At 32.7% G+C, this 21,882-nt stretch overlaps 1 protein-coding gene across 6 annotated transcripts in view; it reads left to right on the forward strand.

The window, feature by feature from the left end:
• GALNT13 (polypeptide N-acetylgalactosaminyltransferase 13) overlaps positions 1–21,882 on the forward strand; it is a 462,057-nt gene that overhangs the window by 263,621 nt on the left and 176,554 nt on the right. For all 6 annotated transcript variants that reach the window (XM_074336508.2, XM_074336503.2, XM_074336499.2 and 3 more), the window contains exon 8: positions 10,345–10,462. In XM_074336508.2, coding sequence (XP_074192609.1) covers positions 10,345–10,462 — 118 coding nt within the window. The remainder of the gene's footprint in view (positions 1–10,344; positions 10,463–21,882) is intronic.

Consider the following 21,882-nt stretch of genomic DNA (forward strand, 5'->3'; position numbering starts at 1 on the left):
CAATTATACGTGCAACAATAGAGTAATAAAATTGTTACAGCAGAGATCATAAATCAGGAGGTTGCATGTCAAATATGTTCCCTAGGTGTGTTTTACTTGGTCTACAGTGTTTTGCAGTTAAAAAAAAAAAAAAAAAAAAAACTACCAAAAATTTTTAAATGAGATGTTTTAAATAAAAATCTGGATTTGCAGCTATTCTTGAAAAGTCAGATCTTACTCTAGTGGTGCAGTATTCCTACTTGAGGAGTTGAGTAGAAGCTGCCCATCTAGAAGTAGCATGAAAGTTTAGTTGGATCCCTACAACTCCTTTTGTGTGTGTGTCCCTGCTTTGAGTTGCCTTTTGTCATCATTCTTGCACTTGGAAAAATATTTCTCTGTAGCTGTATCCCAATCAAGGTGAGATAAATACGCTTATTGCAACTAACCAACTTCACATATTGACTTTATTTACCTGGCTATAATTGCTTACATTTGTGACCTTTGACTTAGAGGCTACTGCCTGGGAAATGGCGGAGATTTAAAATATTAGACAAGTTAGCTGTCTATGAGTTTGCACATATATAATCTAATGGAATATTAACTAGTATCAGAGATTATCTGGTAGTACAGATAATCTGTCAAATCATTTCATTAGATTGGGGTGTATTATGCATTTTTTCTCATGCATCTAACTTTTGAGTGATTCTGTTGAAGCTATTGAAATGAGTCTGAGTTTATATGCAAATACACATTATATGTGCTAAATTCTGCGCATATGAAAATGAAAAAGGCAGTCTCTGCTCTGAAGTTGTTCACTGTCTGGGACTGGCCATATGTATGGTGGATGAGGGAAGTAGGCCAGCATACATGGCCAGGGTCTGAATGCACAGGAGTTAAGCTATGTCCGCTGCTAGAGTGGTGTGTGCTTCTGGAAAAGAATCCGGCTTTAATCTCATTGATCGTTTTAGTTTCTTAATTATGCCCTGTGAGTAACCCTCAATACATAGTTATAAAGATATTCGTTTCTACTTTAATTTCTCAATGATTGAAATGGATTTCTTTACTAAAAACCTACAGATTATTTATCAAGTCTATTAACTTTCTTTACCCTTTGTGTTTTACCTTATGGACTCTTTTGCATTTAGTTATTATTAATATTCTTAGTATGACTTCCTGCAATTTAACTTGGAGTACCATGTTCAGTATCTTCCTAAAGCAAAACAATAGAGTTTTATAATTTCTTCTAAGTATTCCTATCATAATAAATGAAATATAGATGTAATTATGAATTCTTGTACCTAACACTTTTTACGTACTTTGATGTCCCTTTTTTAAACATTTGTCTGATCTCATACATATATTTTCTCTCAATTGGAATTAGGAATTTATAAAGATTAAATAAGTAACATTATTAGTAACACCTGATATTACAATCATTGTGCCTTTATTTTGAAAAAAAAAATCATGGAATGACCACATATATATTTCTTGCATCCTGTAGTGTGATATCATTGAAGAAGTATTGACACTGGCTTTGGAGGATCTGGGTTTTCCTTTAAGCTTTTCCAATTGGGAAGTTACCCAGTCTTCTCAACTATTAAATGGAAAATTATTCTCCCAGCCTTTCCTAACTCATGAAGTACTGTAAAATATTTCACGAGAAATGTATTTGAAATGAGTTATTTTAAATTTATTTATGATCATGTAACTAACATGTATGCATTGCAAAATAAACGTGACAAGTACCTAAAGCAGGATAAAACTGGACATCAGTGAGCCACATCTCTTTTAGTATTTTGTTATAGTTCTTTCCAGATATATTTCGTCATAATTTAAAAGTTGATATGTCGTATTTTCCTATGCCATTAAATTTTCTACACAAATAAAAATTTTAATTTTTATTAAATTAATATCTGCTGCTAATATCTGTTATTTACTTAGCTTATCTTCCATTTTTAATAGTCTAAAGTCAATTAAGAATTTGTTTATATTTATTTTTGCCAGTTATGTCTTCTGATCTACAGTTTTTGCATATAATGTGGTCTCTTTAGAATTATGCAGACAATATGAAATTTGTTTTAATATTGTTGATAGCTTCTGCCAATTTGTTTTCCCCCAAAAGTATCACTGACTTCAATTTATAGTTCTCCTAGTAAGTATAACAAATGAATACACTTATTTTATTCTGTAAAATCTTATAAAATATAAGGCAATATCACTTATTGTTTAATAGCAACTGATAATCTATTTCTTAATTTTTACCTGTCAGATATTCTGTTTTTCTTAGTCCAATGAAAATATACTTTTAAATTGGAAAACAGAAGCATAGACAAATCCTCTCAAAGCCTGTGAGACACTTTTTTTTTTTTTTTTTTTTTTTTTTTTGCAACAGGAGATACTAAAGCAACACTACAGGAAAGGTGAAGGTTCTGAGCAGAGCAAAGACTTTGAAAAAAATAGTTCAATTTTGGAATATTCAACTATTCAGCATTCTTACCTACTCCTGTTAAAATCTAATATATGTTGATTTTGAGAGAAAAAAGATTCCACCTCAGATGGAATCAGTGAACCTATGTTTTTTGGAGAAAAATAGCACATTTATATTATGTTGTATTACTTTCTAATGGCTTAGGGGATAATTTACAAGACTTTACTAGCAGTCTGTTGAGGTGAGAAGAAAACAAAGGTACTATAGAAAGGTTACAAGGTGGTGAATTAAGTATCACATTAATATACTAAAAAAATTTTATCACATCAACCAAAATATTTTAAAACATTTGATTCCAGCTAACCTTATTTTTTTTATGTTGACCCCTCTTATGCATAAAATGAAAGTAGAAGGAAAGACTAAAACTTGCACCAACTACTGTATATCCACTTGGAAGCTTAGGATTTTTTCAGGTAGTGAGGATTATGAAAAAGGATTAAGGAAAAAAACAAAACAAAAAACTACTCCTTTAAGGACAGGGTAAGGCATTTGATTCCAATACTTGTTGGTAAATGGGTTCTTTGGTGGAAAAACATGTCATTTGCCTATACTAAGCAAAACTTTATTTTTTTCTTATCTTTTAAAAATAACTTTGAAACTCTTCTCTCCCATAGATTCTACAGGATTTGAATAAGCTTTCTTGCTTAGAGTCTAAGATAGCATAAACTCTTACAGTAACAGTTTCTTTTCTATAGAAAGCTTCATCTTCTCACCCAAACATGTTCAAATGAGTCTCATCATGTGTAATATTCCACTAAACTTCCCATTTTTTTCTCTGTAAAAACCTTTAATCACATTCAGAAGCTGATCATTCATTGCACTAATAATTGTTATGTCTTTGCTTCCTTTCTCTCTCTTCTACTTTGTATAGTCAGGCATAGGGGACAGAATAAGGATGGAAGAAGAGAGACTCATAGCATCTAATTTTCCTTTGGTTTCTAAACCTGCAAAATGTTTAACTAAATGAAGCTATTATATTTTATGATTTAAGAAAATCAAAATTATACGAATATTTCAGCTATTCATGCCTGCATTTGCATAAATAATAAATATTTATTTATAAGTTCTCTTTATTATCGTTTATAATGTATGAGGACTGTTGATACAGAGCTAAACACTAAGTCTGAATATTGTGATATTTGACCAATGCAAATAGCAGCCTAACATCTCTCAAATCTTCTTTAGACTTTTTCTCCAGAGACCTTGGTTGTTTGCCAAGTAAGATTAAATAGAATCTTAATATAGCAAAAGAAAAAAGTTAGTGAAAATAAATGATGTTTCAATAACTTTGAAAGAAATTGTTTTGAAGGACAGTGCTAAAATTCACAGGAAAACATGGTGCATACATTTGGAACTTAAAGTTAGCTAATTTCTAATTAGCTATTCAAAACCTTTGCTGTATAAGTTAAATGGATAAATCAAGAAATTACTGATTGTTGTATGATTAGGAAGAAAGAAAGGAAGAAAGAAAAATAAAGAAAAAGAGAGGGAGAAAGGAAGGGCAGGAGGGAGGGAGGAAGGGAAGGAAGTAAAAAGGAAAGGAAAGGAAAGTTAAGGAAAGAAGGGAAGGGAAGGGAAGGGAAGGGAAGGGAAGGGAAGGGAAGGGAAGGGAAGGGAAGGGAAGGGAAGGGAAGGGAAGGGAAGGGAAGGGAAGGGAAGGGAAGGGAAGGGAAGGGAAGGGAAGGGAAGGGAAGGGAAGGGAAGGGAAGGGAAGGGAAGGGAAGGGAAGGGAAGGGAAGGGAAGGGAAGGGAAGGGAAGGGAAGGGAAGGGAAAAGAAGGGAAGGGAAGGGGAAGGGAAGGGAAGGGAAAAGAAGGGAAGGGAAGGGAAGGGAAGGGAAAAAGGAAGAAAGAAAGGAAGGAGGAAAGAAAGCAAGAGAGGAAGAAAGGGAGGGAGAGAAGGAAGGAAGGAAGGAAGGAAGGAAGGAAGGAAGGAAGGAAGGAAGGAAGGGAGAGAGAGAGAATGGAAGGAAGGAGAGAGGGAGGGAGGGAGAGAGAGAGAGAGAGAGAGAGAGAGAGAGAAAGAAAGAAAGGAAATGCTTTTTTAACTGGGCCACTAACTATAACTATCTGTGGTTCCTTGAAGAAATCATTTAAACACATTGCAACTAAATTTGGCTGACCAAATCTGTAGGATTCTGTAGCTCTAAAATATTACAATTCTATTTAAAATTAATTGGATTCTGAAAACAATAAAAATAAAGCTGATTGCAATCTTGACAAACTTTTCTTCTTGTTTAGTAAAACTATTTAAAATGTATAGTACTTGCTTTGCATTGGTTCTATTCTAAGAGTATCATGTACATTGATGCATAGATCCTATTTTGTAGATTATGAAACTGAGGCACAGAACTTAAGTGACTTGCTGAAGGTTAGTCTGTGGGTTTGAGTTTTGAACTCCATCAATCTAGAAACTAATTCCTAAAACCTAAACTTAGCTACCCCCTAGAGTTTCCTTACTGTATACCTATTTTTCACGCACATAGTGTGAAATACAGGGTACATTATCTTCTTGGTGAATATACAGGCATTGCATTTTAGCATTACTGAATACTCAAAAGTATTCTATCATAGTTTCTTTGGATTTACCAACTTCTGGTAAAATGATTCAGTTTTTTTTTTGTCTTTTTTTTTTTTTTTTGTCAAATGTTTACATTTTGGAGTCCTTTAATATTCTACATTGTTACAAAGCTTTATATCTTTAATTCTAAAATTCTACCACTCTCAACCCCCAAACTCCCATTAGATAATAAGGCCTTTAAAAATCCTGGAATCAGTGAAGACATTTTTGTTATTCACCAATTTAGCAGATGTGAGCAAAGTTTTTCGGTTGTAATTACAGAAATAAAAGTGCATGTAATTTAAACTTTCAAATAGATTGTTTTGTGGCCCTGGAATACATTGCTTTTTTAAAATTTTATTTATTCAATAAATATCTATTAATTGTCTAATACTATTAAACCATTATATTGGCTTATGTACAGAAGTCATAAAATGTATATAGATATAAATATAATACTCAATAAAAAGTTACAAGTGCCTTGAGAGAACGAAACAGGGTGCTATAGAAGGTAGAAGGAAAATATTACATCCCGACTGGAAGGAGGGCAGGCTGTGTGGAATATATATCCTTTGGATTGGCCTAAGAATAGAGCAAATTTGAATATATGAGGGGAGTTTTAAAAGGAAAATCCAAGGGACAAATGGATGTGAACATATTACCAGGGTGAGAAAAGTGAAGAAGTTTGAAGCATTTACTAGTAACAGCTAAACACTTAAAGTACAGGGGAATAGTTAAAAGCAATGGGAGAGCTCATTGTGTCACTCCAGATCCTGGATGCCAGGATAAGAAGTTGGAATGTATTCCTTAAAATAGGTTTTTGAACATCTGGTTAACATTTTTAGAGGAGTTTTGATATAGAGAAATGAATTTGGCTATGGTTTATAGAATAAATTTTGGAAGCGGCAGGCTCAAAGAGCAAGAAAATTCCATTAACACATGGTTAGCAATAAGAGGACTCAAATTGGATAGTAACCCTGATAACAGAGAAAAGAGATAAAAGTCAAAAATACTTTGGGAAAAAAAAATAAAAAAAGGAGGTATTGGGGAAATGATTGAGTGAGACACAAAAAAGAAAGGTGCTTAAAGGTGTTTCCATCATTTTATATTAAGGCTCTGGAAGGAAATAGAGGACATTGAAAGAGAAGAAGATATGGAAAGGGTAGCGCATTCTCAGTTCTGTGTTAAACACACTGAGCACAGCCAATTTTTTGTTTTATTAAAAAAAAACAAAAAAAAAAAACATGTAGTGAATAATCTAAAAAAGCACAACCAATGCAGAAAATAAACACAGATTAGGAGTCAGCTTCATAGAAATGACTGACAATTAAAAGCATGTGGTGAATGAGCTTACCTGTATACAGGTAGAGAAAATTGTTACTGAGAGACCCTTGGGAGGACAATGTTAGGGGATAAAAGAAGATAATTATTAAATGCATAGCTCTATAAAAAATGTTATGATTGTATATTGTGCTCATGTGACACATGTGAAACAAGGAACTTGACTACGATCTGAAAGGCAGCGAGGGACAGGAAGAGGACAGCGTCAATCAGAATCATAACATTAATAATCTAGTTGGTAGAAGGAAAAATCAGTTTAGCACAATGCAATGTGAGTCAGAGGTGAAAAGAATTTCAAGCAGGGAGGCTGATGCATTGTGTTAAAGGCTTTCAGAGGAAGACATTCAGGAAAGGCTATTGAAGTTCAGAATCAATGGGCTCCTTTCAGAAAGAAGTTATTGTAGAGGTGGGAACAGGACCCACATTCTAGTTAGGAAGTCAAGAGAAGTTGAGGGAGTGCTAGACAGTATCTTTTCTATAAGACTACCAGGGAAGGGAATAGAAAATCTATATCCCTAGTTTGAATGAGTAGTAGGATTACGTAAAGTTATATTTTGATTTAGGATAGAACTTAATTGAGCAGTTGTGTAAGCTCAAGGGAACAATTTAGAAATCAAAGTCATAAAACAGAAATGTAAATAGTTAAAGCACAAGTGGCTGAAAGAGTAGTCAGGAAAGAGCCATCTGAAAGCATAAGAGCAGATGCTAGCATACAGTGAGAGGAAAGTAGATATTCGTTCCTCTAAGACAAGAGGAAGGAAGAGGCCATGAGAAGATTCTCTCTCTCTCTCTCTCTCTCTCTCTCTCTCTCTCTCTCTCTCTCTCTCTCTCTCCCCCCCTCCCTCCATATATGTATAGATATCTAGATATCTGATATATATCTATATATCTAGATCCAGATCTGGTCTAGGTCTCAGTCTAGATATAGATGTATACAGAGAAAGAGAGAGTTTAGATTTCATAATTAAGGGAGTTTAGATTTTATGCATTGGCTTAATCTCTAATCTTGAGAAGAGTCCAAGACTTTTGGAAAATATTCAGTGAAAATGAGACAGGTGAGCAAGTAAACATAGATAAAATGATTGTTAGCAGTTTGTAGACTAAGCAGAGAATCAATAACATGGACTTCCAGTGTGAACAATTGACCTCATCTTACTAATTTTTCAATGATTCTCTGAGTGTTAGGAGCAGAAATGGATGAAGTGAAGGTAAGTTTACCCAGGCACTTGTATTTACAAAAAGAAAATTGAGCTATAAGGCAAGGACATAGAACCTAGGGTGCTAGGCTAGTTTTTCCCTGACATGGCAGAATCCTGCAAAGCCTGGAAGTGAGAGAAGGAAAGCAAACAATTCCTGAAGGGGATTATTATGTGAGAATATGGAATAGCTAAAGAACCAAAATCACCAATGGAGGGTAGAAATGACTTCCACTGGCTTGAAATAGGAGAGGTTCTAAAATAGAAAGTTGTGTTCAGAAAGACAAATTTCAGAGTCCAGCATCTCAGATACGAAATAGTTCCAAGTGATTTTGAAATTCAAAATGAGACTGTGTTTATGGGGAGCTCAAATTAAGTTAAGGACACTCAAGACTTGTTTGAATGATTAACATCAACAATGACAACACATATATGTCACCTAACCTCATTAATTATTTATTATGTGCCAGGCACTGTGCTAAGTGCTTTTTTTCTACTAACTCACTTCATCTTCCCGTACCTACTGTGTGATAGGTGATGGTCACAGCCATTGAGCTGATTATGTTTTCCCCCAAACTTGATCGAATTAGTTGGCTGGTTTGACGTTGTATAAAGACAATCTCAGAAAGCAAATAATCTCAGCTAATTCAACTATAATCAAAGGTTTTTCAGTTTTCTAGGCACCCTGGACACTTAAGGTCCATGCAATATATATGGATAGTTCATTATGGATATTACAGAGCAGCTGACTTAGAACAGAACATATCGCAGAACACTGCCTTTGGCTAAAATATCATTTAAGGCATGGTCCCTATGCTACTTCAGGGAACTAAGTGACATTGTAATGACAAAAAATTCTCTCTAAGAGCATCTGTCTTCAGATATATAGAACTTTTTTTTTTTGGTGAGTTGTCATTTTTTTGTTTTTGTTACTTTCCAAGTATAAGTGAAACTTATTTGAGTCATTCTTATGGTTAAATATATAATTTATTATAGCCATTTATTATACAGTTCTCACATATTTATAGGAATTATGACCAACGGATGAAAATCAATATGTGTATTTAACTTTAATGCATTAATACTTTATTAGTAAACAGATAAGTGGATAGGCACTCTGAACTGATCATTAAAAATGCATCACTTAACATTCTTAAGCACTTGGTTTTGCATTACGATGCAATAATTGCAACAATTTTTGTTCCTCATTTCATTCAATAGACTATCCACCACTGTAATGCTTATATAGTTATTGACATAGAGTTCCAAAATCCCAATCAGGTGAGGGTCATGGCTACCGTAATTACTATTTGTTTAGCTTTGTTAGTGTTTCTCATTATAACTCAGAAGGTCAATGATACTCTTCATGATAGGAGCCCAGCAAGACTAGACGTAATAAAAGAGCTCTGAGACTAAGTGAGTTTGAGCTATTCCAACTGATGGACGGTTAATTACCTGAGTATAAAACAGTGAGAAATAGGAAACTTTGCACTAGGTATATTATTACAATATTATTCGGTGAGTTTTTTTGTTTGTTTGTTTCAGTGAACTACACTGTTCAATTAGAGGACATGAGCATATCCTGTGGCAGAAGAGGATATAATTTCAAGAAAAGCAAAACATTTGGTGTTTTAGCAATCTCAGACTACTTGGATGAGAATTCCAAATCTAAGTTACTAGATCAGTGTTTCTCATCTTGAGCGTCACATTAGAATCACCTGGGAACTTTATACAATACCAAGGGTTTAGCCCCATCTCAGGTCAGTTAAATCTGAATCTGTGTAGAGTTGTACCCAAGCATGGAAATGCATTTTTAAATGGTGTCTTAGGCGATGCTAATGTGCTACAAATGTTGAAAATCATTATACTCCAATTAATATTCAGAAATAATCATTGCCAGTATAGATCCAGTTGTAAAGAACTAGAATTTTTCTTTTTTTTTTTGTTTCACTTCTTACTGCTTGTATAGAAAGACTTGTGTAGTTCACACATCAACCATTGACTTTAATGATCTTTAAAATTAATTAATAATTAATTCATCCTTTTAAAACTTAATGTCTGACTTCTTCGTTCCTATAGAGAAATTTACTCCTAGGAAAAAGTTATAGAATCTGCCAAATTTCCTTTAAACTTCTGAGTAGTATATGGGAATGATTTTTATCCATAGGGTTATATGATTAGTTCTATCACTTTAATTATGTAAAAAGAAGAATAAACAATTGGATGTCAAGTGTTTTTGGTTGTTGTTTAAAAATACTTTTGTAATTCTTGTTCGACATTTATTGCCTATAAGCATTTCATAGTATTTAATATTTTTCATATTTAAGTACAGTCTAGATATTTTCATAGAGAAACCATTTCCACAGGTTTCTAGAGCTCATAGTAAACTAATTTTAATTAGGTGACAAAAGATCACAATTGGTAGTTTCATGACCGATTAATCTCTTAAAGGGTAGTGCTAGAGTATTAACTTCTCTTCACACTGCCTTTCAGAAGGAGTGTAGATGCCCACATCTCAAGTGCCCAGTGTTCCTGCCATGTAACTATTTGATCACCGATAGGAAAAACATAGTAAAAATTAGTTTTACAGAAATGTGAAATAAAATGATATTCATTAAGTTTAAAATCTCTTACACCTTGGCTTTATGTTTCCAGTTTGAGATTTTTGAGTACTATTATTTTTTTTAATTTAAAATGTCTCAAAAATATTTGCTACAGTCTCATTAAACTCCACACATTGTTTTCAAAAGATATTCTTTTCTTTTTGTTTTTTTTCAACTAGGACCCCTACTATGGCTGGTGGCCTATTTTCTATTGACAGAAACTACTTTGAAGAGATAGGAACTTACGATGCAGGAATGGATATCTGGGGTGGAGAGAATCTTGAAATGTCTTTTAGGGTAATTGCATTTTACTTTATATTTTGACTCGGAGCATACTATGCTGTAGCATGCACATACAAACCCAGTAATTTACTGTCAAACCTTTTTTGTGACGTGATGCAAATTACTGATCAGTTGGTTATTTTATACTTATTTAGAAGCTTTGCTAGTGTCTTTTGCATGCAATATTTACTGTTAAATGGGAAATTATAGGTATTTTTAAAGTTCTCAAAATTAATTGTTTTATTCATAATACAAAGGCATTAGGGATTTCAGACGTGAAAAAACAAGGGCTTTATTTTTTTCAATGAAGCATTACCCTATAAAATCAGTTTGTATTTTTGAACTGAAGCTTGGAAGTGTTTGTTATCTTAATTTTCAAATGTTACCTGAGGTTATCCTTAAATAACTCTAAGAATAACCTATGGTGAAAGGAATTCTTGGTAATTGTGTAAGTAAGTTGACAATCTTTGCAACGTAGGCATTATTGTTTGATGAATCAGTTTAAATAATGCAAATGTACTTATAAAATGACCTTATAAGTAAATGACAATTAAGGATTAATCTTTCATATGTATGATGTTAGTAAACATATGAGTAATTTTATTATTTTGCTGTATTAGGAAATTTATAATACAGACACGTAAATGTAACTTCCTACTGACAAATAAATGCTAACATACTGTTTTTTTTCTTCACACCATATAGAGTTATTTTAAGTGAAATAATTCAATAAAACTGTTTTTTTCTTTCTAGAATTTAACATGAAATAGTCAAAACACTCTATTGCTTTGCCAAAGTTATTTATGCAATGAAATTATTGGAGTTTTAATATATTTATCTATGACGTTCAAGAGTTATGCCTTTTAATTTCTCATTTGCAAAGTGAAGTTTATTTTTCACTAACAAAATATAAATATATCTGATATTGTTATATAAGAAAATGTTAAAAATTTAGGATAAGAATTACTTTGAATTTATATAATGTGGAATTTAATGGCTCTTACATAATCTGAATTATTTTAGAAACACTAGAATGACCTTCTTATGCAATTTTTCGCTTATAAACCTTCCTTATAGCTAAATGTCTGACAACATCATTAGTTAATGGAATTTTAATCTTCCCATATTTGCTTATGTACTTATAGGCTGGTGGTACTTGCCCTCCAAGACTTTATACCATACTCAGGAATGTCTTCTTGCCATCATGCACATGATACATCTTTGCACCACCTTTGGGGACATTGGGGATTCAACCTTTGTACTTGGTGTAGTTCTGAAAGTGCAAAATCTAAGAGATGGCAGTTAAAATAAAGGAAGAAGAAAAAAGGAAGAATGAGGAAAGGAAGGAAGGGAGGAAGGGAGGGAGGGAGGGAAGAAGGAAGGGTATTCAAAAGCTTAAAAACAGTTTTCTCTTACCCATAGATGTAATGATGAGAGTATTTGCACATTCATTAACCAATATTCCTTGGATGCTACACTGGGATTACGTAAGGAATGCCTACATTTTTTTTTCCTTCTCTCCTAAGATTCTTATTCATCTCTTTTCTCTGCACCTGTTAACTTTGATTTTCTGCCAGTAGACTCCCTTTACATTCATTACATAGCTACCAGATAAGATGGATGTTCTTCATCCAATGGACTGAAAGATGTGTTAGGGAGTAATGTTGTGGAATAATATGATAAAATAGGACAATCTGATCAGAAAATGCAGCAGAGTTATAAATCTGTGAAAAAGGAAGATTTGACGATACAAAATTTGAGAATTTGAGAATATTGTATGCAGATACCAGGGAGACAGAGTGACTGCAATGAGTGGCCATAAGAATGATGAGATCCCTAGAAAATGATCCAGGATCTTTACTGGATTTGGCTGTTTGAGATTACTAAGAAATAAAGTACTTATAAGTGACTATTTTTCAAACGTTTTAAAACATACTGTTTTTAGTTGCTATATGCTTTCAATAGAAAGCAATTTTTTAAATAAAAAAATCAATAGAAACAAACTATATATTTTGCTTTCTGTTAGACTCTTGACTCATGTTTTTACTTTCCATGACATGAATATAAGTGTTTACTTAATAGTTAGTATCCTAGCCAAGCAAGATATTGAATAAGAGAAAACATTGAAACTGCATATTAGCAAAGGAATGAGACTTGTCCTTTAGATTAATTTCATTAAAAGATGTGTGACATAATGAAATGAGACTATGTTGAGGATTTATAATCAGAAGACCTGGGACTACTGTCCAACTCGATCATTATACAGCAGGCACATATTGAACATGTAGTGTGTGCGTTACATTTTCCAGATGCTGAGACCACAAAAATGGATAAGGCATAATGCTTTTATGCTCAAAGAACCACATTCCTATGAGAGAGACACATAGGTATTATTACCAACACAATGTGATATAAAAAAATAAATAAATAAATGTATGTATGAGGTTTTCTCATTTTTGTCATGTTACTGTAGGCAAATCACTTAACCTCAACTGTGTAAAGGTGATTGTAATCATAGTGAAGATATTTTTGTTTTGTAGCTCTGATTTATGTAGGTTAGAGGGTTAAGTAAAAAACAAGGAAATATTAAGGGCTTGGAAAGTGACTGGCCTTAAGGGAGTATAAGACAAGCCAAAGGAATGCATTTTTGTAGATTTCTTTCTAACAGTGATCTTTGATGCCTGGGGTATTGTAAGTACTGGCAAACATTGAAAATTGAAAGAAAACTATGGACCTCCCAAGAGAGAGATACATCCAGTCTCTTACACACAATAGGTTTGAGTACAGTTTCCTAGGTTTGAAGAATCCCTTGAAGTCTCAGAATAAAACATCTTGGCAGAAAATAACAGCTGTTTCTAATATTTATAGAGCTAGTAAGTGGGGTAGTGGAGAACTGAACCCCAGCATTCTGAGACCAGCAACTACACTGCTAACTATTACATCACAACTCATTAGGGTTCATCCCCCATAACATGTTAGTCCTAACAGCTGCTGGGGTTATCAGGAGAGAGGAGACGCTAACAGCGATCTCCCTCCGCAATTCTGAGATTTGTCTCATCTAATGATCTTATCTTCTTCTTATTGGCTTTAGTCTCTTTTGATAGATAATATATATCTAGTAGCAGTGAGTCTATGTAGTGGTATATCCCAAAGCTCCTGAAAACTTAGTTCCAGATATTGCTCTCTACTCCATTACAGAACAATCATTAAAATAAATCCTAAGAACATAAATATTAACTTATTTCATCAATATTTATTGAGTTAAACATAAATATTAACTTACTTAACCAATATTTATTGAATTTCTACTCAATAGGTACAGGGAATACAATAGTGAACAAAACAGACAAAACTCTTAGTCCTTATGGAACTTATATTTTAGTGGAGGACATAGACAATAACCAAGAAAAGCGAAATATATTAATATATTAGTGATAACTGTTAAAGTGAAAAATAAAGAAGGGGAGAGGAATATGAAATGGTAGATCTTCTAAATTGGTAAGAGTTGAAATTTAGATAGAAAGAAGTCAAAAATGAATATCCATATAAAATCATTGATGATAAAATGAGCCCAGTATAATGTGAATTTGCCATCAAAAGTATTATCTATCTTTGATATCCCTGATATCAGCATAAGTACCACCCAACAAACATCACTATCAAAAGTCTTTGCCTTTTATGAGCAATAGCACAGGAGCAACATTTCTAAGGACATACAATATTTTGTTCACTGTAAAATGAGATAATCTGCCATTGTTGATCCTGCTGAGGTCACGAAAAAAAAAGTCAGAAGGAAGCAAGGGACTCAGAAGAGTGTCCCACTTCCATGAAAGGTAAACTAGCAGTTACAAGCATGGTCTAGGAGGCAGGAAGCCTGAGTTTAAGTCCCAGCTCTGGCACTTCTTATCTGTGTGAGTTTAGTTAAGGTAGCATGTCTTCTAAGCTCTAGTTTGTTCAAATCTACAATAAGAAAGACTGTACCACCTTCCTGATACATGTATTTTTGGGGATGATTAAATGAGATTGTGTATATAGTGTGTATATACCCTGACCCTACATAAAGTGCATCATAAATAGCAGCTGTTACTATTGTAGTGATTATAAGCTGTGCAACTTTGAGCAAGTCATGATACTCCTGAGTTTCAGTTAATAATAACCTTGCCCTTAATAATCTGACCTTGACTAGATAATCAAATAAGAGAGTGTACGTAAATATCTCTTTAAAGCCAAGTAATCAATACTTATATAAAGTACTACTACTCTAATTGTTGGTCGATATATGATTCCAACACTCCCCTGTCCAGAAAGAGAAGAAGAAAAAAAAGAAGAAAGTGCCTCTTTTGACTGCTGCAATATCCTTTGAGATAACTACTAACATCCTAAAAACTTACGGTGTGAAATGTTTACCTATACTCATATCAGTTTTATAAAATGATTGAGTTTTTAAAAAGTGTCATCTGAACTTGATGTAACAGATACTGTATCATACACTCACACAAATAATAATAAAAAATGGACAAAATACATGAAATAAGAGTTTCAAGACATTGCACAGCAGGTCTTCAATGCCAGTGATCTTTGGTTAGTGGGACACAAATGATGAGAACCTACAATTGCCTCAGCTTACTGCCTTGAGACAGTGTCTAGGCTTCAGCAACAGAAGGGGGGATCTAGGCAGATCACAGTGGAATCCATGGATTGAGATGATGGAGCTGAGTGTCTGGAGAGATCAAGGCAGCTGGAGTTTGGGGGACAGAGTGTTGGAGAAGAGAAAGTTGCACCGAAAGAACTCAATTAATATTAGGTACTGATCAGCGCATAGGTGTGAGAAAGTGACCCAAGTCAAGGAAAGAACCATTAGAAAGATTAGTGAGGTCTCATCACCCAGTGCTCACTTAGGACCAGCAATAGTGCCTGTACTCGCCAGCTAGACTGATTCATGGGGCACAGGATAGAGTAAATATTGAGAAAATATATAATACACTTGTAAATAACCCATGGATCAAAGAAGAAGTCCAAAATAAAATTAATGACATTTTGAACTGAATGAAAATGAAAATACAGTATATCAAAGTTTGCAGTGCCACTAAATCAATACTTAGGGGGGATCTATAGCACTGAACATCTATTTTAGAAAGAAGAAAATAAGAAAGATCTAAAATCCAGGACATCAACTTTCACCTTCAGAAACTAGAAAAAAGGAGGAGAGTAAACCCAAATATGTAAGAGAAAGGAAATAATGAAGATCAAAACAAATTATGAAATATAAAAGAGAAAATGTTTAGATAAAAGCAATAAAACCAAAAACTGTTTCCTTGAGATCAATAAAACTGATAAATTTCTAGCTAAACTTAATAGGAAAAATAAACAAAAGACATAAATTACCAATATTAGGAATGAGAGAGGTGACATCATTATGGACGCTACAGATATTTAAAGGATTGTGAAGTAATATTTTAACAGCATTACGCCAATAAACTTGAGAACTTTATAAAGTAGACAACTTCCTTGTAAGACGCAAACTATCAAAGCTCACAAGAAGAAATAGATCAATCGTATAGCCCTATATATAATGAAGAAATGAAATTTGTAGTTTAAAAAAACACTTTTCACAAAGGAAACTCCATTGTCAGATGACTTCACTGGTAGATTCTTCCAAATGTTTTGAGTAGAAATAAGCATAATTCTACACACATGTCCAGAAAATTAAAGAGGAGAGAATACCTCCCAACTCATTCTATGAGGTCAGCATTGCTCAAATAGCAAAACTTGACAGACATTGCCAGAATAGAAAACTACAAATAAATATCCCTCAGAAACATAGATGTAAGAATTCTAAATAAAACCATATCAAATCAATCTTTTCAATATGTAAAATGAAAATATGTCATGACTAATGACTGAGTGAGGTTCACTCCAGGAATGGAAGGCTGATCTCACATTCAAAAATCAATCAATGTAATTCACCATGTTAACAAACCTAAAAGGAAAAAAAACAAAATCAAATGATCATCTGAATAAAGGCAAGAAAATTATTTGACAAAACAAAAATTATACTCATAACTGAAAAACAAAATGAGCAAAAGCAAGAAAAAAGCCCAAAGCAATCTAAGTATAGCAGAGAATGTCCTCAATCGAATAAAGGGCTTGTAACTAAAAGCCTGTATGATATTTAATGTTAAAGGACTGATGTTTTCTTAAGATCAGGAAAAGATAAGGATGTTGCCTTTTACTACTTCTACTTAACATTATAGTGGTTTTGCCAGTGCAAGAAGGTAAAAACAATGAATAAAAGCTATCCATCTTGTAAAGAAGAAAGTAAGACTGTCACTCCAGATGACATGGTTGTCTAGAAAATTCAACGGAATCTATAAAAACAGGCTACTAAAACAAACAAGTGATCTCATCCAGTTTGCAGGATACAAGAATAACACACAAAAATCAGCTGTATTCCTATATATTAGCAGCAAACAAGAGATTAAAATAAAAACTCATTTAAAATAGAACCAAAAATATGAAATAAGGATAAATCTGACAAAAGATATACAAAGACCTCTACTCTCATAATACAATATATTGCTGAAAGATATTAAAGATCTAAATAAAGGGAGAGCTATACATATTTAATACTTAAAAGGCTTAGTATATTGTTAAGATGTCAATTCTCCCCATATCAATATAGATTCAATGCAATACTAATCCCAGTGGGCGTTTTTTTTTTTTTTGTATTTCTAGAAATTGTCAAGCTAATTCTAAAATCCATCTGCAAATTCAAAAGATATAGAAAAACCAAAAAAGCTTTGACAAAGTAAAAAGTTAGGAAACTAACAGTATATGTTCAAATATGTATTATAAAGTTATAATAACAAAGACTGTGTGGTATTGGCTTAAAGACAGAACAAAGTTGAAAATCAGGAAATATACCCACACAACTGATTTTAATGAACTATGCAAAGGCTATTCAGTAGAGCAAAGATAGTATTTGAATAAATAGTGCTGGTACAACTGGGTATCCATTTGGACAAACATATCTTAAATACCTACCTCGCACAATATAAAAAGCTAATTCAAAATGTGAAATCTAAAATTATAATATTCTAAAAGGAAACGCTGGAGGAAACTTTTGTGAGCTTGGATTAGGCAATGCAGAAAAGCACAAATTGATAAAATGGACTTCCTCAAAATGGAAACGTTTTGTTCTTCAAAGCCACTGTTAAGAGATTGAAAACATAAGTCACAGACAGGAAGAAACTGCTAAACAATATATGTGATAATAGACTTGTATTCAGAAAAAAGAAAGAAAGTAAAAACTCTCCAAAATCAGTAATAAGAAAAAATTAAATGAATAAAAAATGACTCAAAGATTTGAATAGACACTTCACTAAAGATGACGTATTGACGAGAAATAAGCACTCGAGAAAATCTTTAATATTATTAGTTAGAAAAATGAAATTAAAACCATAAGGATATAACCCTACACATTTATCAGAATGACAAAAATTAAAAATGACCATGTTGGTGAGGAGGTAAAAGAACTGCACATGCAATGAAGATGAGAGTATAAAATGGTACCATAACGCTGCAAAATAGTTTTGCTGTTTCTTAAGCAATTGCTAGGTATGTACCCAAGGGAAAGGAAAGCATATGTCCATAAGATGTGTGCACTAATGTTAACAGCAGCTTTATTGGCAATAACCACAAGCCAGAAACAAGCCAAATGTCCATCAAAGAGTGAATGGGTAAACTACGGTTTGTCCACACATGGAATACTACTACTGAAAAAAGGAAAGGGATTATTGCTACACCCTACCATATTGTGAATTTTGAAACAATTACAGTGAATGAAACGTGCTAAACAAAAAGATTACATACTATATAGTCAATTTATTATCTATAAAATTTTAGTTCAATGCAAACTAATCTATAAGTGACAAATAACAAATAAATTGTCTATGCACAGGAGATTGGGGTGGGAGACAAGGATTGGAAGGAGGGATTTCAAGAAGGTTTATGAAAACATTTGAGGATAATGTATATATTCATTACCTTGATTGAGGTGATAACCTCACAGGCATCACATATGCCAAAACTTAACGTATGGTACAATTTAAATATATGCAGTTTAATATATGTAAATTATACTTTAATGAAGCTGTTAAAACATTAAAGCACACGCGCCGGGAAACACACACACACACACACACATACACACACTCACACACACACACTGCAGGCATCATCAAAGGGAAATAAATGAAGGAAAAATATAATTGATTGTATCTTCCACTGTAGACCTGCATACTTTAGTTCAGATTCTCAATATGTCTTAGACTATTTACTCTATTCTTTTATCATTTATTTTTCGTCTTATTGTACTGTTTTTTAATTAGTTTCAGGTGTACAAAACAATGCAATAGTTAGACATTTCATCCCTCACAAAGTCATAACCCTCCTCCCCCAATCTATTGCCCCTCTGGCATAGTATATATCTATTACCCTACTGATCTGATTGTAACAATCTACCTCTCAGGACAGATGTGTGGATTAAATGAGATAATACTTATTGAAGTTTTTAAAAACTACTATACTATGGAAACATTAATTTTATTATTATCATTGTCCTTAAAAAGAAGCTGTTTTGTCAATAATCAATATTTTAATTGGCAGGATGGAATTTAAATGCTCCAATTTTCTTTCACTTTAAAATCACAGTGATAACAACAGTATATTAATCTGAAGGATATAACTAAGTGAAAAGCCCTATGATGTGACATTTCCAAATTGCACAAGCAATGATGTGAAAAAGAAATGGGAGCTGACATCATAAATAATGGAAAAATAAAAGGCAAACGTTTTTATTGAACAGAATAGTATGGTAAATGAGACAAAGAAGCATGTAAACTTTTGGGGATTGTAGTGTCCAGTTTTTTTTAAAGTATTAAAAGAAAGTAAAGAACTTTCTAGAAATGTCCACACAATTCAAATTTTGACGAGTGGAAATGTCAGTCATAATCTGTTAGAAATAAATTTAGACAAAAGTTTAGTTATTTCTTTTAGAACTCTTTAAAAACTTAATTCACACAAATATGAGCATAATGGATTATTTGTTTCTGTTTAAAACTTTACTGTTTTTGTTTTATTTGTTCAAGATAAAAACTAGACTGTAATAGAAAATGTCACTTAAGTGAACTTAATCTAACAAAGTTCATATGACCCACAGTTTTGGGGGAGATGGTTTTGTAGAACAGTTTTCTTTAAATATGATAAAACACTCTTATAATGTTTATATATAGATTTCTTAGCCTGTATTTTTCCAACTTTATTGAGGTGTAATTGACAAGTAAAAATTTTATTTATTTGAGGTTTACAACATGATGATTTTATATATATGTATATAGTGATTATATATATATATATATATATATATAGTGCAGTGATTACCACAGTCAACCTAATTAATATCCATCACCTCAGATTGTTGGAGTTTTGTTGTTGTTGTTGTTTTGTTTTGTTGTTTGGTTTTTTGGTGAGAATATTTACCTACTCTCAGCAAATTTCAAGTAGGCATATCTTTTTTTGTGCTTTGATTTGTTGCATTTTGTTTCATTGCGACTCACAGATACTGCATTTTTTACAAATTGAAGTTTTGTGTCAGCCTTGCACAGAGCAAGTTTATTGGCACCGTTTTCCCAACAGGCTCAGAAAATGGTTAGCATTTTTTAGCAATACAGTATTTTTTAATTAAGGTATGCACGTTGTTTTTTTAAGACATATGCTATTGCCAACTTAATAGACAGTAGTTTAATGCAAATATAACTATTATATACACTGGGAAACCAAAAAATTCGTGTGATTCACTTTATTGTCATAATCACTTGATTATGGTGGTCTGGAACTGAACCTGCAGTATCTTTAAAGTCTGCCGGTATATAATTAACAACATTATTAACTATAGTTACAATATTGCACATTAGAGCTTAGACCTTATTCATCTTATAACTGAAAGTCCGTTCCATTATTAGCCTTTAAAAAAAAAAAAGCTAAGTGGTCATAACTAAGATCATGTTCATGTATAGCCTCCATAAAGAATATAAACCAGCATTAATGATACAGTTCAGCACACTTCTCTCTAGTTACCTATTTGGTGCAGGGTAATCCTTAAACACATCACAAATGACTTCAATTTTTAGTTTCTGTGCTTACAATCAGATTTTCTGTTGTCTGGACCATCACGCTACTTTAATTCATTGTTTAAACATGTCTCACTCAATCTCTTTATTCTTTGTTTAGTTGAAATCACAGAATAAAATATTTCTAGATAAGCGGTAGCTGAGATTGTTTCTAAAGACTATTACATCCATTGTATATATTTTTAAAGCATTGGGTAAGTAGGAGCCATATAATCATATTTAACTAAGATGTCTATAGAAGACTCTGTTTTTCCATATAAATGTGTTAGAATTTTATTTTTGAATGTTAACTAAAATAAATAGCTGATTTCATATTCTCCCTTAGAAAAGAAAACAACAGGAAAATTAGACATTAATCAAAATTTAGGAGAATGTTAGGAAACATTAGCAGAACTTGTTTTGCTTTTAAAATTATAATAGCCTGAGGCTTGGTAATTTGGATTACCTCTTCATTAAAACTTCCTGGTTCACCAAACCAAAATACGAGAATAGACATATTGAACGGTCATTGATCTGATGCTTCACCTTGTAAACATACTACATAGAGACAGACTTATGTTTTCAGCAATATAAGGCATTGCAGGAGACACAGGAGAGGTACACTAGGATTTGTTATTAATCTCTGGTTCTCTTTTACAGTTACTTAATTATCTCTTAAAGTGATTTTTTTAAAACAATTTTCTTGGATTGTCAGTACCGCTCACAATTTAGCGCCTTCTTGAACCAATAACATTTCATGGCTCTTTTTCATGCCTCACAAAGAGTCTTCTCATATGAGTGTTTTTGTAGAGAATGTAAATATATGTTACATTTATCAGCCTGCAAATACAGTCATCTAATGTCTAACCTATTCTATCTACTCTTTATCTGTTTATTTTGTCAATTTATCTATCTATCTATCTATCTATCTATCTATCTATCTATCTATCTATCATCTATCTAAATTTCTGTATGTGAGTCTGTGTGAGTATGAATAATTAAATATGAAAACACAGCATGTAAGTCTCTAGTAGTAGTTATTGTAAAGTATATAATGTGACAATAAATATATGGATTTAAAAAGTTTACAGCATAAATGGTCTGTATTGCAAATGAGTGCTGAGTAGTACTCACCAGACATCCTGACAGAGTTGGGACTCAGATGATTAAGATAGTTAGGGAATAATGAAATACTTAGAGATGGATAGGAATTAAATGCATAAAAAGATAAAGAAATGGAATGAAAATTATATAAAAATAATAATG

The sequence above is a fragment of the Rhinolophus sinicus genome, chromosome 17, assembly GCF_057876585.1.
Source record: "Rhinolophus sinicus isolate RSI-liver-muscle chromosome 17, RSI-T2T, whole genome shotgun sequence".
Lineage (NCBI taxonomy): Eukaryota > Metazoa > Chordata > Mammalia > Chiroptera > Rhinolophidae > Rhinolophus > Rhinolophus sinicus.